The sequence below is a fragment of the Amblyraja radiata genome, chromosome 9 (genome assembly GCF_010909765.2).
Source record: "Amblyraja radiata isolate CabotCenter1 chromosome 9, sAmbRad1.1.pri, whole genome shotgun sequence".
Classification (NCBI taxonomy): domain Eukaryota; kingdom Metazoa; phylum Chordata; class Chondrichthyes; order Rajiformes; family Rajidae; genus Amblyraja; species Amblyraja radiata.
The window spans coordinates 25,441,518-25,456,004 of NC_045964.1; the positions used below are offsets into that span (position 1 = coordinate 25,441,518).

The window sequence follows — 14,487 nt, forward strand, 5'->3', positions numbered from 1 at the left end:
TGATGTGGTCTTGGGCAGAGCAGTTGCCAAACCAAATTATGTTGCATCCTCATAAGATTCATTCTATGGCGCAATTGTAGAAGTCGGTAAGAATCTTTGGAGACATGCCGAACTTCCTTCGTCTGCTACTAACTTTAACAGATATTATCTAAATGTAATAAATACACTTGCAATAATTAGATTTTGCATTCATTAATTTATTGTTGTGCTGTTTGAGTATAATACATTTTTCGGATGACAAACCAATAGCAGTAATCAAAGGTTGTGCACTCTTGGAAAAGTTCCCTTCCAGTTGTTTTTTGCCACATTTTGCCCCACTTTTTTAGAAATGTCTCTTATCTGACTCAAAATGACGTACTCAAAGTCAAAGTCAAAGTCAATTTTATTCGTCACATGCACCCAAAGGTGCAGTGAAATGAATTTGCCAGCAGCGATACACGCATAATACACACTGCAATTTAACACAAACATCCACCACAGCATTCGTCGCTTCTCGGCCTTTTGGCTAAGATCAAGTGTAGTATCTGTTCTTATCAGTCAGTAAAAGAGCTAAATAAAGAACGTCTGTTCTTGTTAGAACAGGGAAAGAGATCTGTTCTTATTAGAACAGTCCTGGCGGTCCTTTAAGGACAGGAGCTGCAGATTACGATTTAAAAAATCGTAGCAATGGCAGCTGCAATGGGAACTAGAGGACAGGGTATCCGCAATACCCTCAGGATTAGTGTCAAGGATCTCAGTGAGGGGATGCCCTTCAGTCGAGACACCTTTGTAAAGAAGGTATTGCTGGAGACCTGCAAGTTCGAGCCCAGGGATATCTACTGCCTCCAGGACTTCCCGGGTAACGGTTATTTTGACGTTACATTTGTGCTTCCGACAGGATGGCAAAAACTGTTAAAGGATTTCCAGGAGAAGGGGAATGAAGCTCCGCTGTCGTTGCTGAAGGTGCAGCCACTCTTCACCCTCCCAAATCAAAAAGAAAGGACGATCACGGTCCATATGTTTAACCCACATGTGCCCGTAGTGGATGTCCTCACCTTCCTTGCTCGCTACGTCGACGGAGCAGGGAACAGCGTGGACGTGAAGGATCTGCATGGGATTTGGACGAGCAAGCGGCAGGTCAAGGTGAAGTTGAGGATGGACAAGGAAGGAACTCTCCTCCACCCTCCATCGGTGTTCGCAATTGGAGGAAACCGAGGATATTTAATTTACGTGGGGCAGCCCAGAGTTTGCAGAAAATGTAATAAGCCTGGACATGTGATGGCCCAATGCAATGCAGTGGTCTGCAAAAACTGCAAAACGGAGGGCCACGAGACAAAGGACTGTCAAGCCAGCAAGAACTGTAACCTGTGTGGGGAGGGAGGCCACCTTTACAGGGCCTGCCCAAAAAGAGCATGCACATATGCACAGGCAACAAGAGGGGCGGCTTCCAGCACCCCCAGGGTAGGTGAGACACCCACTACCACTGCCAAGTCCCCAGCAGAAAGGGGAAACAGGGATGAGGACAGCCCAACCACCTCAGCCACCTCAACCACCTCGAGCCCCCAAGTGCCAGGAGAACTCCAGCACCAAGCCCAGGAGGGAGAGTCGATGGAGGAGGGGGGAGAGCAAATTTGGACTACTGTAAAATACAAAAAACACCAGAAGGGTCAGCACACGGAGCAGAGGCCAGAAAGGGATGGCAAGCCCAAAAAAACCACCAAAAAATGGTCTCTCTCCCTGACAGAAGGGAGAAACCTCTCCTCGTCGGAGGATGAGGCGAACGGGAAACCCCACAAGAAGAAAACCGGGGCGGAAAGGAGAAGGTGCAGGACGATTGTACACCTGCACCAGGAGACCGAGAGCAGTGCAGCGGTCGAGGGGCTCCAGCCCCAGGACATCGGGAGCAGTGCAGCGATCGAGGGGCTCCGGCCCCAGGACAACGGGAGCAGTGCAGCGGTCGAGGGGCTCCGGCCCCAGGACAACGGGAGCAGTGCAGCGATCGAGGAGCTCCAGCCCCAGGGCATCGGGAGCAGTGCAGCGGTCGAGGGGCTCCAGCCCCAGGGCATCGGGAGCAGTGCAGCGGTCGAGGGGCTCCAGCCCCAGGGCATCGGGAGCAGTGCAGTGGCCATTGGGCCCCAGCTCCGGGCAACCGGGAGCTTTGTAGCGGCCGATGGGCCCCAGCTCCGGGCAACCGGGAGCAGTGCAGCGGCCATTGGGCCTCAGCTCTGAGTTTCCGGGAGCAGTAAGCCTGTCACTGAGCCCCAGCCACGAGAGACGGGGGAAGCGGCGCACCCAGAAGGGGGTAAAACGAGCAGCCCCCCCCCAACGACACCTCGGGTTACCACAGGGGAAACCCAACCGGTTGAGGAGGCCGGGTATCTGAGCCCAGGAAAGGTGAGGCAATTCACCGAAGCGGTGGGCATGAGGGAGCAGGAAAACGGACTCTAAAGGACAATGGAGCTCAAACTGGCATCCTTAAACGTGCGCAGTGTGAAGAGCACTGCGCGATGTGTTAATGCCTTGCAGTACCTGGCCAAGGTCAAGGCAGATGTGACTTTTCTACAGGAGTGCGGGTTGCCACACCTCCGCTGTTATCGGAGGTGGTCGCGATGGTGGCCCCACGGACTGTCTGTGTGGTCGGGGGGCAATGATTGTCGTGCTTCTGGCCTGGGGATCTTGCTGCGGGGAGGGAACTTCGCCATCACTGAGGTCAGGGAGGTGGTTGCGGGGCGTCTCCTCGTGGTGGATGTAATGTACCGTGGTTCTCCGCTCCGGCTGATTAATGTGTATGCCCCACCCGTACGGAGCGAGCGGCAGGCCGTTCTCCAGCAGCTCCCAGTGCTGTTGGCCACGTCCCGGCAGCTCGTTCTGGCCGGTGACTTCAACTGCATCATTGATGCGGCTGGACGATCCGGCAGTGCCGACAACAGACTGGACAGCACGTCCAAGTTCCTGATGGAAACGGTAAAAGACGCAAAGCTGCACGACGCCTTCAGCGACCCTGCAGGCGGGTCCCAGCCGCGGTTCACCTGGTCGAGATCGGACGGTTTGGCCCGATCCCGGATAGACTTCGTCTTCACCACGAAGGCCGTCACGGTGAGACACACCGACCTCACGCCGGTGTTCTTCTCTGACCACTGCCTCCTTCAGGCTTCCTGTCACCTACAGGAGGACCGGAAGGCAGGCAGAGGGACGTGGAAGTTAAATGTGAAGTTGTTGACCCCGGAGAACGTGGAGGAGCTAAAGAGGGACTACGCACGTTGGAGAACGGTGAGGCCCCTCTTTGACTCCCCGACACTCTGGTGGGAAGCAACCAAGGAGAACATTAAGAGGTTCTTCATAGCCAAAGGGGTTCAGAGAGCAAGACAGAGTCAGAGGGAATTGTGCCAACTCCAGACAGAATTGCAACAACTGCTCCTTCTGCAGTCGAGGGGGGTGGATGTGAGGGAGGAACTTAGAGAGGTGAAGGACCGGCAAGCTCGGCTCTTTACCTCTGAATCCTCCAAGATCATCTTCCGATCCAGGGTCCGCCATGTGGAGCAGGATGAGACGTGCTCACGTTTCTTCTTCCATAAGGTTCACAGGGGGAGCTCTGTGATCAACAGCCTTAGGGAGGAGGACGGCTCGGTAGCATCCTCGCAGACAGACATGATGAGGGTCTGCAAATCCTTTTACTCGGAATTGTATGACCAAAAGGCCACAGACAGCACCGCCTCCCAGAACTTCCTGTCCTCTATCACGGAGGTCTTGGAGGACAGCAAGCAGGAGAGTCTGGACCAACCACTGACCCTAGAGGAGCTGACTGGCTCCATCCGCTCCTTTGACTCGAGTAAAACTCCCGGAAGCGATGGCTTACCGGCCGAGTTGTATTCGGCTCTGTGGGACTGGGTGGGCCTGGACCTGCTGGAAGTGTACAACGACATGCTTCTAGCCGGCAGCATGTCAGACTCCATGAGGAAGGGCAGCATCACCCTAATCTACAAGCAGAAGGGGGAGATGAAAGATATAAAGAATTGGAGACCCATAACATTGTTGAATGTAGACTACAAGATCCTGTCTAAGGCCATCGCCAACCGGGTCAAGTCTGCTCTGGGACGGGTGATCCACCCGGACCAAACCTGTGCTGTACCTGGCAGGAAAATCTCAGACAGCCTAGCGCTGCTGAGAGATACCATCGCCTACGTGCAGGACAGACGGGTGGATGCCTGCCTAGTCAGCTTGGACCAGGAGAAGGCCTTCGACAGGATATCGCACACGTACATGAGGGACGTGCTCTCCAAAATGGGTTTTGGGGAGGGAATCCGAAATTGGATCAAACTGCTCTACACCAACATCCGTAGTGCAGTCCAAATCAATGGGTGGGAATCAGACAGTTTCCCTGTAAGGTCTGGAGTCAGGCAGGGTTGCCCTCTTTCTCCTGTCTTGTTTGTCTGCTGTATTGAACCTTTTGCCGAGTCCATCAGGAAGGATGCGAGCATAAGAGGAGTGACATTGCCAGGCAGTGGGGGCATTCAGGTCAAGACCTCCCTGTACATGGACGATGTCGCCGTCTTCTGCTCGGATCCAAGGTCGGTCCGCAGATTGATCAGCATCTGTGACCAGTTTGAGTCGGCCACGGGAGCCAGGGTGAACCGCAAGAAGAGCGAGGCCATGCTCTTTGGCAACTGGCCCGACCGATCTTCCATCCCCTTCACCATCAAGCCTGACTTCTTGAAGGTGCTGGGGATCTGGTTCGGGGGGGCTGAGTCGAGTAACAAAAATTGGCTGGAGCGGATAGCCAAGGTGGGGAGGAAGCTGGAGCTGTGGAAGCAACGCTCCCTCTCCATAACCGGGAAAAATTTGGTCATCAGGTGTGAGGTGCTCTCGGGTCTGCTGTACTTGGCACAAGTGTGGCCTGTCCCTCCCTCCTACGCCACGGGGATCACCCGGGCCGTCTTCCAGTTCATCTGGGGGTCGAGGATGGACCGGGTACGACGGGTCACCATGTACAAGTCAGCAGACAACGGGGGTAAAAGCGTGCCCAACGTCGCCCTCATCCTGATGGCCACCTTTGTGTGTGGCTGCATCAGGCGGAGTGTAGAGCCAAGGCACGTGGGCACTAAGTGCCACTACCTGCTGAGGTTCTACCTGTCCCCGGTGTTGCGAAGGATGGGCCTGGCGCAGATGCCACGCAATGTACCAGTCAGCTGGACATTGCCGCCCCATCTGACGTCTGTTGACAGGTTCTTCCGGACCAACACCTTTGACCACAAGTCCATCGGGCAGTGGTCAGCACGGAATGTCCTGCAGGCACTGCAGGGAAAGGACTCGATGGATCCGGTGGCGTGGTTCCCAGAGCAGACTGCCCAGCTTGTCTGGCAAAATGCCTCATCGCCAGAACTGACCAACAAGCACCAAGACCTGGCTTGGCTGGCGGTGAGGGGAGCCCTCTCAGTTAGATCCTTCCTGCACCGTCGGAACCTCACTACCAGCGCACGCTGCCCCCGGGACGGTTGCTATGGAGAGGAGACGGTTGCCCACCTCTTTGCAGAGTGTGGATTTGCAAAACGAGTCTGGAGAGGTATGAAAGGGTCCCTGGAACGATTTATCCCGAACAGCTCCGTCACAGAGGACTCTGTGATTTACGGACTGTTCCCAGGGACACATTCAGAGACTGACATCGAGTGCTGCTGGAGGGTCATCAACTCGGTGAAAGACGCTCTTTGGTCTGCCCGAGCGTTGCTCACCACCCAGCAGAGCGAGATGTCCGTCAGGGAATGTTGCCGACTGGCCCACTGCAGACTGCAGGAGTACGTGCTAAGGGACTCGCTGAAGCTTGGTGCAGCCAACGCCAAGGCTCGGTGGGGGAGGGCCACAGTCTAGGGTCCTTCCGCTGCTGGACATGGGGGGCACAGTATGGTGGAGACGCCCCTCAAATTAAATTAAGGGAAGGTATCCCACACCAGAGGGCCACATGAGTGGCACGGGTGGGGGACATTTTTTGTGGAACTTGAAATGTCAGATGGAAATTTTCGCACTGTGTACACATTGTATATATTTATTACTTGAACAGGGGCCACAGAGTGGCACTGGTGGGGGACTGTTTGGTGAAATTTGACAAATGTAAAAAAATTGTACTGGAAAAAGTTTGTATAGTCTCCGAAAATGTCGGATGAATTTTGTTTGAATGGTTCAGAAATTGTATATATTTACCAATTGAATAAAGTATATTTTGAAATAAAAAAAAAAAAAAAATTCTTCACTGTGGTGGAAGGCAACAAAGCTCAGTCAGTCCTCCTCCTTTGTTCACCGGTGGTCGGGGCCATACACTGTCCGTAGTCGCCGCTACGGACGGCCGGACGTACAGTCCCTCTCGTCGGGATGATCCAAACTCTGAAGTCGGGATGGTTGAACACACTCCGAGTGCCCGAATCGGCGACCGCGGCTTCAGGATGTTATAGGCTGCAGGCCGGCGGTCGGAGCTCTTTACCGGTGATCCCTGGCAAGGGATCCCAGGCTCCGGATGGTAAGTCCACGCCACGCCCGCAGCTAGAAGCTCTGCAGACCACAGCCTCATGATGCCAAAGTCACCAGGCCAATGATCGGAGCACTCCCCTCTGTCGACCCCCGGCAAGGGTTCGCCCCGCTCCGCGATGGAAAAGTCCACGCTGCGCCCGCTGCTGATGCTCCGGGCCCGACTCCAGGAAAGGCTGCTCCAATCCATGCTGTTAGGCCGCGAGGGAGGCGACATAGAAAAAGTCGCATCTCTGTCGAGGAGGCGACCAAAAGCGGTTCCCCCCTTTTTCCCCAACACCACCCCCCACACAAGACACACCAAGAGACACCTAAACTAACATTTAGACACACCAAAAAAAGTTGAAATAACGAACACGCTGCTGGCAGGGCAGCTGACTCGCAGCGCGCCAACCGACCTACTCGAAAACAATCATATCTTCATGTTGTATTTATGTAGATTAATGACCAGTATCTTCAACATGCCAAAGATAGACACCAAATGCTGGAGTAACTCAGCGGAGCATCTCTGGAAAAAAATGATGGGTGACGTTTTGGGTTGGAACCCTTCTTCAGAGAAAGTTTTATCTTTGATATAAAACAGAATCTGCAGTTCTTTGTTTCTTCAACAAGCCTGCAGCTTCTTCCAATTACTTGCATCTTGTAATGCAGTCCTGACAATGTCACTTTCCTGCCAGTACTTCCAATAGATCTTTCTTTTTGCTCAGTCATGAGCTTCCCCTCCCCCTCAGATTTTTAAAAGTCTTCAACTTTTCTTCAACTTGAAAATTAACTATGTTTCTTCCTCCACAGTTGCTGCCTAATTTGCTTTGTTATTTACTTTGGGTTTATTTCTTAAGTGATTTCCTCATGTAGTCATACAGCACAGATTCAGGCCCTTTTAGCCCAGTTTGTCTATACTGAGCAAGATGGCCTATCCACACTAGTCCCACCTGCTCGCATTTGGCACATCTCTATATAACTAAAAGTCTTCATCTTGTTTGTGCCCACGATGTGTCTCTGTGTCAATCTGATTTTCCTATCTTCTTCCAAACGTTAGGCCACAGCCTTCCCATTTTCACACACCCTACTTACATTTTCCCCGTGGTGGCGGTAAACATCTTCCCGTCGCATTTCCACCTATATTTCCGAAGTTACAGTGTTTTTAAAATACCCCAAACCAAGTTTTTAAATGGAAAATCTTTCAACCCGCTTCCAAAGTGACGTCACAATACCTCGCAACAGGGGGGGTGGGTACTAGCTTCGAGTGACGTCAGGGGGCCGCATTTAAATAGGAGGGTTGCACGGAAGGTCATAATGTCAAAGGACGTGACGCATGGAGTTGCTCAAGCCTTCTGCAGTACTACACATGCAACACGTATGTTCTTACCTGGTTAAAAACTGCCAACATCACTGCTGCTCACGGACAGAGAGAATATATAAATGTTTTTCGTAACCGACTTGCGAAAGAGCAGTGTGCCGGCGGATTGAGGCCAAGTCCCGGCCCACGACTGCCCGGGGCTGGAGGGTGACTGAGCGCTCTGAACCCGTGCACCAAGGGACACTCAGACCCCAGGTGTAAGTGGCCGAAGGAGCGATCCCTCGGGACAGCCCCCATTCTCCCCCGGGGTCAGCACTGTCCAGCCACGGCCGCCCTCCGCCCCGTTTCCCCCTGTGTGGCCGCACTGTGACGGTCTGTGGGTAGGCAGCTCCCACACACGGGGCCGGGTGGAGCGGGGCCGCGGTTCCGGGCAGCGGACACACGGGGACACAAACCCGGCAACGTCCCTGTCAGCTGCAGCACAGTTGGGGACATTGTGGTCCCTCCACCCACCCAGAGTCGCTGACCTGCGCTGCACCGGCACCGGACCCTGACCCCTACATAGGGGTGATTCACCCCCCCGAACCCCGCACCTCGTCACATACACTGGGGTGATTCACCCCCTCGACCCCCACCCACACATGGGGTGGTTCACCCTCCCCGACCCCCGGACCCCGACCCCCCACACGGGATAATTCACCCCACCCCCCCCACTCCTGGACCCCGACCCCCGCATTATTTCACTGTGCCGAGGATCAGAGGGGGAGAGGAGTGGGGAGTAGGAGAGGGGAGGGGGAAAGGTGAGGGGGGGGGAGAGAAGAGGGGGGAAGGGAGAGGAGAGAGAAAGTGGTGGAATATTGCGTTGTGGGAACGGGTTGTGTTGGGGGAACAGGTGAGTGATGGAATATTGCATTCCACCACTCACCCAACGGGTCTGCACTTGGTCTTAAACTTTCCATCCATTTAATAATCCGTTTCATTATGTTGTCATTTTGTTGTTTCTGTATCAATTTAAGTGGTAGCATGAACTAATGTATTGAATTGAAACTGAAGAACATGAGATATAAAGAAACTGATTATATTCTAAATTTATTCCAATTTATTTTTAGAGCTCATTGGATACTCTGGCAGAGATTGGGCCTGGTGAAGAGGTGCTTCTTCAATTGCGGGATGAACGAGAACAATACTTGCGAATGGGAGAGATAGAACAACAGTTGAAATGTCTGGAGATGGTATCAAGAGAGGTTGATGTGAGTAAAAGATATGCATTACAAGCTTTGTAAATGAAAATTGCATCAACTAAAGGGCCTGTCCCACTGACGCGACCTTTCAGCGGCCTGTTTCCGTGCTGTAATTGTTATATGGTTATATTTATGGTATGAGTGCAGGCAGGTGGGACTAAGGGAAAAAAGTTGTTCGGCACGGACATGTAGGGCCGAGATGGCCTGTTTCCGTGCTGTAATTGTTATATGGTTATATGGTTATATGGTCTTCGACCTTCAAGCTCGAGGGCACTCGCCTGAAAAACCTCGAGCTGGATCGACCGTCAGCGATGAAACCGTGAGCTGGATCGACCGTCAACACACACACTCACACACAAACACATTGCAGAACTTCCCTCAAGCATAAAGGAGAGTTCCAGTGGCCTCATAGGACCACGTGTCGACCATGCTGCGAGTTTGAGTCGAGGGCAAACTCTTCTAAACGCGCAGATTAGGTCGCCGCAGTGGGACAGCCCCTTAATGAAGCATGGGTGATGAAGAGTGTGGTCTTGGAGGTGAGAAAGCAGCAACTGAGACTGAAATTGTCGCTTTTGCACCAATGTCCAGACTCGGAAACACAAAAAATTATTAAAACATGTAAATTGATTAGAATTATTAAAATATTTGTGGAAATTTAAATTGAAACATGAAACAGGTTATGTTTATAAGAATGTGTACAATCAGCAGCTATTTATTTTCAGACATTTCTGACATTTTCCACAACTGATTTCTGACATTTTCAGTTTCCTTGATCCAAAAGGTCTTAATCTTATCACACTCCAGCAAGATGCAATCTCTGCTAATTAATAATAATTTATTAAAATCACAAAACATTGATTTTGTTGTCCATTGCAGATTTCAGGCAGTTCTAGGGAATTTTGGTAGCATTGACACTTTGATCTTTACCCAACTTTTATGAATTTAAACATGCATAAGATGATATTGTTGCCAAATATAATTCTCCCCTTGTTTAAATATCTACATAATCATCAGAAAAAAATGTTAACATGCCTAAATTAAATATATTAAGCTAAAAAATCTCTGCATTAATTTATTAAGTAGCATTGCCTGTAATAAAACAATGTGAACAACAGTATTTAACCTCTTTTAAAACTAATGAAATATAATATATATTCATTTTGAAATCTAATGGATGGTGATATTTGCATTTACTTTGGACATAATCAAGCTTTAAAATAATTGATTACAAGCTAATTTTTGAAATTCTTCATCAGTTTTAAACTTTAACACAAAACTGAACATAACAATCAACTATTCTGTGGATGTTTCTGCTGGGAAGGTTTTCACAAGCTTATTATTTTGCCTTTGAGTGTGAATTTTCAAATCCCCCTGTGATGATGTTTCATCTTCTTCCCACTGTGGCCAGTTACATATTGCTCACTGTGATCAAAGCAAGTGTGACTCTTCTTTGCATTCCTTTCACCTCAGAGACCCTGGAAACCATTCAGTGCGACTTTGTTTTGTATACGTCACTGATGGTGCAACTAAAAATATATTCGGATTTTAATAGCATGGTTGCTAAGTGCCAAGCATAGGAATCTTTGGACAAAAGATGACAGATTTGTTTTTTTTCATTCTCATTCGACATTTGTGACTTTAATTCGTTGATTGTGATGGGATATAATGGACGGTAGTGAAAGCACCGAATTCCTGAATTTTGCTGCGTCATTGTTTAAACTGCATCTATTAGCACATTTTAACAAAGAAACCTGATTAAGCATACATTTTCCCGTCCATTACATCCAGCTTTGCAAAGCTTTTTTGGTGTGAATATATTATAAAACTTTGGTTGAATTTCTTTGCTATTGTTGAAGCTTTACTTTGCTTATTATTTTTCAATGTTTAGTGACGTTAAACGTACCAGTTTTTTGTCAATGGCGGGCATTAGCAAGAATCCTCTTGCAAGATTATGAATTTTTTAGAACAGAAGAAAACTATTCCTAAGACAATAGCCCCTTCAGCACGCACTGCATCGAATTGTTTCACGGAATTTGAAATGACAAAGCAGGAGTTAGCATCTATTTGTGACCATTGTTTTTCTATATTGACCACTTGAAGTCACTGCAAATTATCCTTTCAAACAATCTTTTAAAAAAAAAAGGAAAACCACTGTGAAAGCTCGCGTTAGTTTGACCAGCTTACTTTATTTCCCGAGCCAGATCTTTGGGGTTGTCCTGCACTCACATAATGTTGGTTTCTCTGATTGTGATGTGGTGAGAAAAAATATGAAAGTTACTGTGATTAAATACAGCAGAATTTTTCATTGTAATTGAACGTAAGACAGGAGAAAACAAAACATTTAAATTCTCTTCAGCAGAGAATTTAAGTTGTTTGGAGAATCTCTCAAATCAGTGTTTCCATGTCTCCAATGTTTTTGTGTGTCGTGGAATAATGGAGATCTAAAGTGGAGTTAGATATAAAGCAGATATAAAGCTTGTCTTTCTTCACCAACAGCCTTCTACTATTTCCCGCTGGCATTTCATGTAAATATGCCAACAATGGTTTTTTTTAATCAGATATGCAGGCACATACCATTCTTCTCAGACTTCTCTGTTACAGATAATGGAGATATTCGTTGTATTGAAGGTACATACCTGAAGTTGAGATAAAATAAATAAAAAAATTGATAGCTCTCAAAAATGTTTAGAGCCATCAGCATGCGGGATTAGCTCGCACCTGTTGCTCCTCATACAGATAGCATTTGAACTTAGTCTTGTTTACTAATGAATGATTTCCATGTACATCTCACTATAGACATGATGGTGAATGGCTGCATGCCTCAAATTGTGAGGGGCTCTTGAAGCTGAACAGCACTACCCAATACAGTAAACTCTCGCTATAACGGACCACGGGGGGGAATGGTGTCTGTTATTGTGATTGTCCACTATAATGGAGTGATGGGGTTAAAACTGGGAGGGAAGAAACACGGCGTGTTGCGGGTTTAACAAGCGGGTATTCACTGTCCGGAGAGCCTTACAGCCCCACACGTGGGGCGCCACAGACTGGCCCTTACTCATGCCCTATTCATGCTGCTTGCTCTCTCTGTTCCTGCAACCAGAAGTTCCCGCCACATGGTGCCAGCTGGTGGAAGTGAAGTGGGGAGGAGGGTGTAGGTGGGGCGGTGCGATGGGAGCCTCTGCCTGCTATAATCAAAATCCACTACATACAGGTCAGTTATTGCGAGGGTTCACTGTGCCAGGTTTTGCCCCTTAAATTGGAAGTGCATTGTGGCTGTAACTGCTGCCAATTTTCCGTGAGGACATCTTCATCTTCATTGAAGGCAGAGATATTGCACATACAGTTCCTCACTGAGGTTCAGTCAGCAGTGTTTGAACCCAAAACTCCTTGGGTTGATGTCATGGTCAACTGACCTCATCTTTCGCCTCCTCTCCTCACTCTTTCATGAACTTATCGTGCACTACATGCCCTCCGCTCAATCTCCCATGTTAACAGCAACTGGTTCTGTTGAAGCTTCTTCAGTTATGATGTAATACATCCTGAGCATGATTTGGTGAGCACTAAAGCAAAACCTTCTGCAGTATTCTCTATTCCAATTATAATTAATGCTAGACAAACTGTTAACACAAGAAGACTTAAAGGCTGGAGTAACTCGACTGGTCTGCCAGCATCCTTGGAGAACATGGATAGGTAACGTTTCGTGTTGAGACCCTTCTTCAGACTCACTTATTTGCTGCTAACAGAAGAGTCTCCATGAGATGACAGGGTGCAGCAGATGACCCAAATGAAGAAACTGACACTTTAGAGCCATATTTGCAGACAGTACCACATTTTTGATCCATTTAGTTTCCTACGTGGGCGGAAATCCAGGGGGACGGGGGCATGTCCCCCCCAGGTTTTGAGAGGTGGGGGACACTCGCCCCCATTAAACGGATCAGGTCATTAAGGAATCCAGTCGAACGGGTTTCCTGGCTGTCTTGCAGGTAAGTCCCTGACTCACGTTATTTAGTTTTTTTTTCCTGTCTTTCTCTCTCCCCTCCAAGGTTGGTTCTTCTGTTTGCCTTTATTTGCTTCAGTTTTATTTGTTTAAGTGTTATTTATCACATTTTAGCTTTTGAAGGATTCAAACGGGTATCAGACGCTTTCTAAGGGCTGAATCGGCCCGTTCGCGGGGCCTTTCATCGACCGGTGCAGCTTAAAATCAAACTGCTGCATCGAGCCCATCGAGGCTCCCGATGTTGAAGCCCCCGCTGGCCGAATTTAAGCCGCGCTGGTCGATGAAAGGCCCCGCGAACGGGCCGATTCAAGTTGCACGATTCGGGCGGAGGAAGCTGCTGTTGCTGGAGTTCGGAGTAGGTCACCAACCAGGTCAGCTCCTGATTTTACTGTCCACAGGGCCCATGGCAGAAGCCTCCGAAGCCTCGCGCGTGTGTGTGTGCGCACATGAGCGTGCGGCCGCCAAGGAATTGTGTCCCCCCCCATGTTTTGATAGCGATTTGTGCCTCTGGGTTCCTACTAGACTAAGTGGGGGTCCCTGTCACACGGGAGGCCTGGTCCCTCAACGCAACCCTTTCCCCAATGCAATATTCCACCACTCACCCGTTCCCCCAACGCAACCCAATCCCCCAACGCAATATTCCACCACTCACCCATAGCCCCCAACTGCGCTGGCGCGGCTCATTTCCCCTCATGCCCCAGCACTCCCTCTTCTTTCCCCTCTTCTCCTTCTCTCCCCAATCCCTCCCTGATCTCTCCCTCCCTCTCCTTTCCCCTACCCTCAGTCACTCCCTCCATAACTCCTCTCCCCTCCCCCTCCTATCCCTCTATTCCCCACCTCCACTCCTAACGTCCCCCTACCCCCTCCACTATCCCCCTGACATCCCCACTGCCCTCCTCTCCCTCTATTCCCCACTCCCTACCTCCTCCATTCCCCTCTCCTCTCCCTCTATTCCCCCTCCTCCTTCACTCTCCCTCCTCACCTTCCCCCCACTTTCCCCCCTGTCCCTTCCTACGCCCTCACTCTCCCTCAATCCCCCCAGTTTCCCTCCTCACCTCCCCAGGATCTTTCCCTTCCCCTCCCCTCCCCTCCCCCAATCCCTCCCTCCCTCACCTCTCCCTCCCTCTCCTTTCCCATACCCTCAGTCATTCCCTCCCTCCCTCCCTCCCTCCCTCCCTCCCTCCCTCCCTCCCTCCCTCCCTCCCTCCCTCCCTCCCTCCCTCCCTCCATAACTCCTCTCCCCTCCCTCCCCCTCCTATCCCTCTATCTCCCACCTCCCCCACTCCTCATCTGCCCCACTGCCCTCCTCTCCCTCTATTCCATACTCCCTACGTCCCCCACTGCCCTCCTCTCTCTCTCCATTCCCCCTTCTCCCCCACTCTCCCTCCTCACCTCCCCCACTTTCCCACCTCTCCCTCAATCCCCCCACACTCCCTCCTCACCTCCCCAGGATCTCG

At 50.3% G+C, this 14,487-nt stretch overlaps 1 protein-coding gene and 1 non-coding gene across 2 annotated transcripts in view; both read left to right on the top strand.

Annotated features, from left to right (window-relative positions):
* The window catches only part of fsip1 (fibrous sheath interacting protein 1), a 309,058-nt gene that overhangs the window by 168,988 nt on the left and 125,583 nt on the right, over positions 1–14,487 (top strand). Inside the window, exon 12 of the mRNA XM_033026920.1 lies at positions 8,902–9,042. Within this exon, the coding sequence (XP_032882811.1) occupies positions 8,902–9,042 (141 nt within the window). The remainder of the gene's footprint in view (positions 1–8,901; positions 9,043–14,487) is intronic.
* Positions 486–681, top strand: LOC116977366. Its single transcript, XR_004413211.1, has one exon. It is a non-coding gene; the product is annotated as a U2 spliceosomal RNA (small nuclear RNA).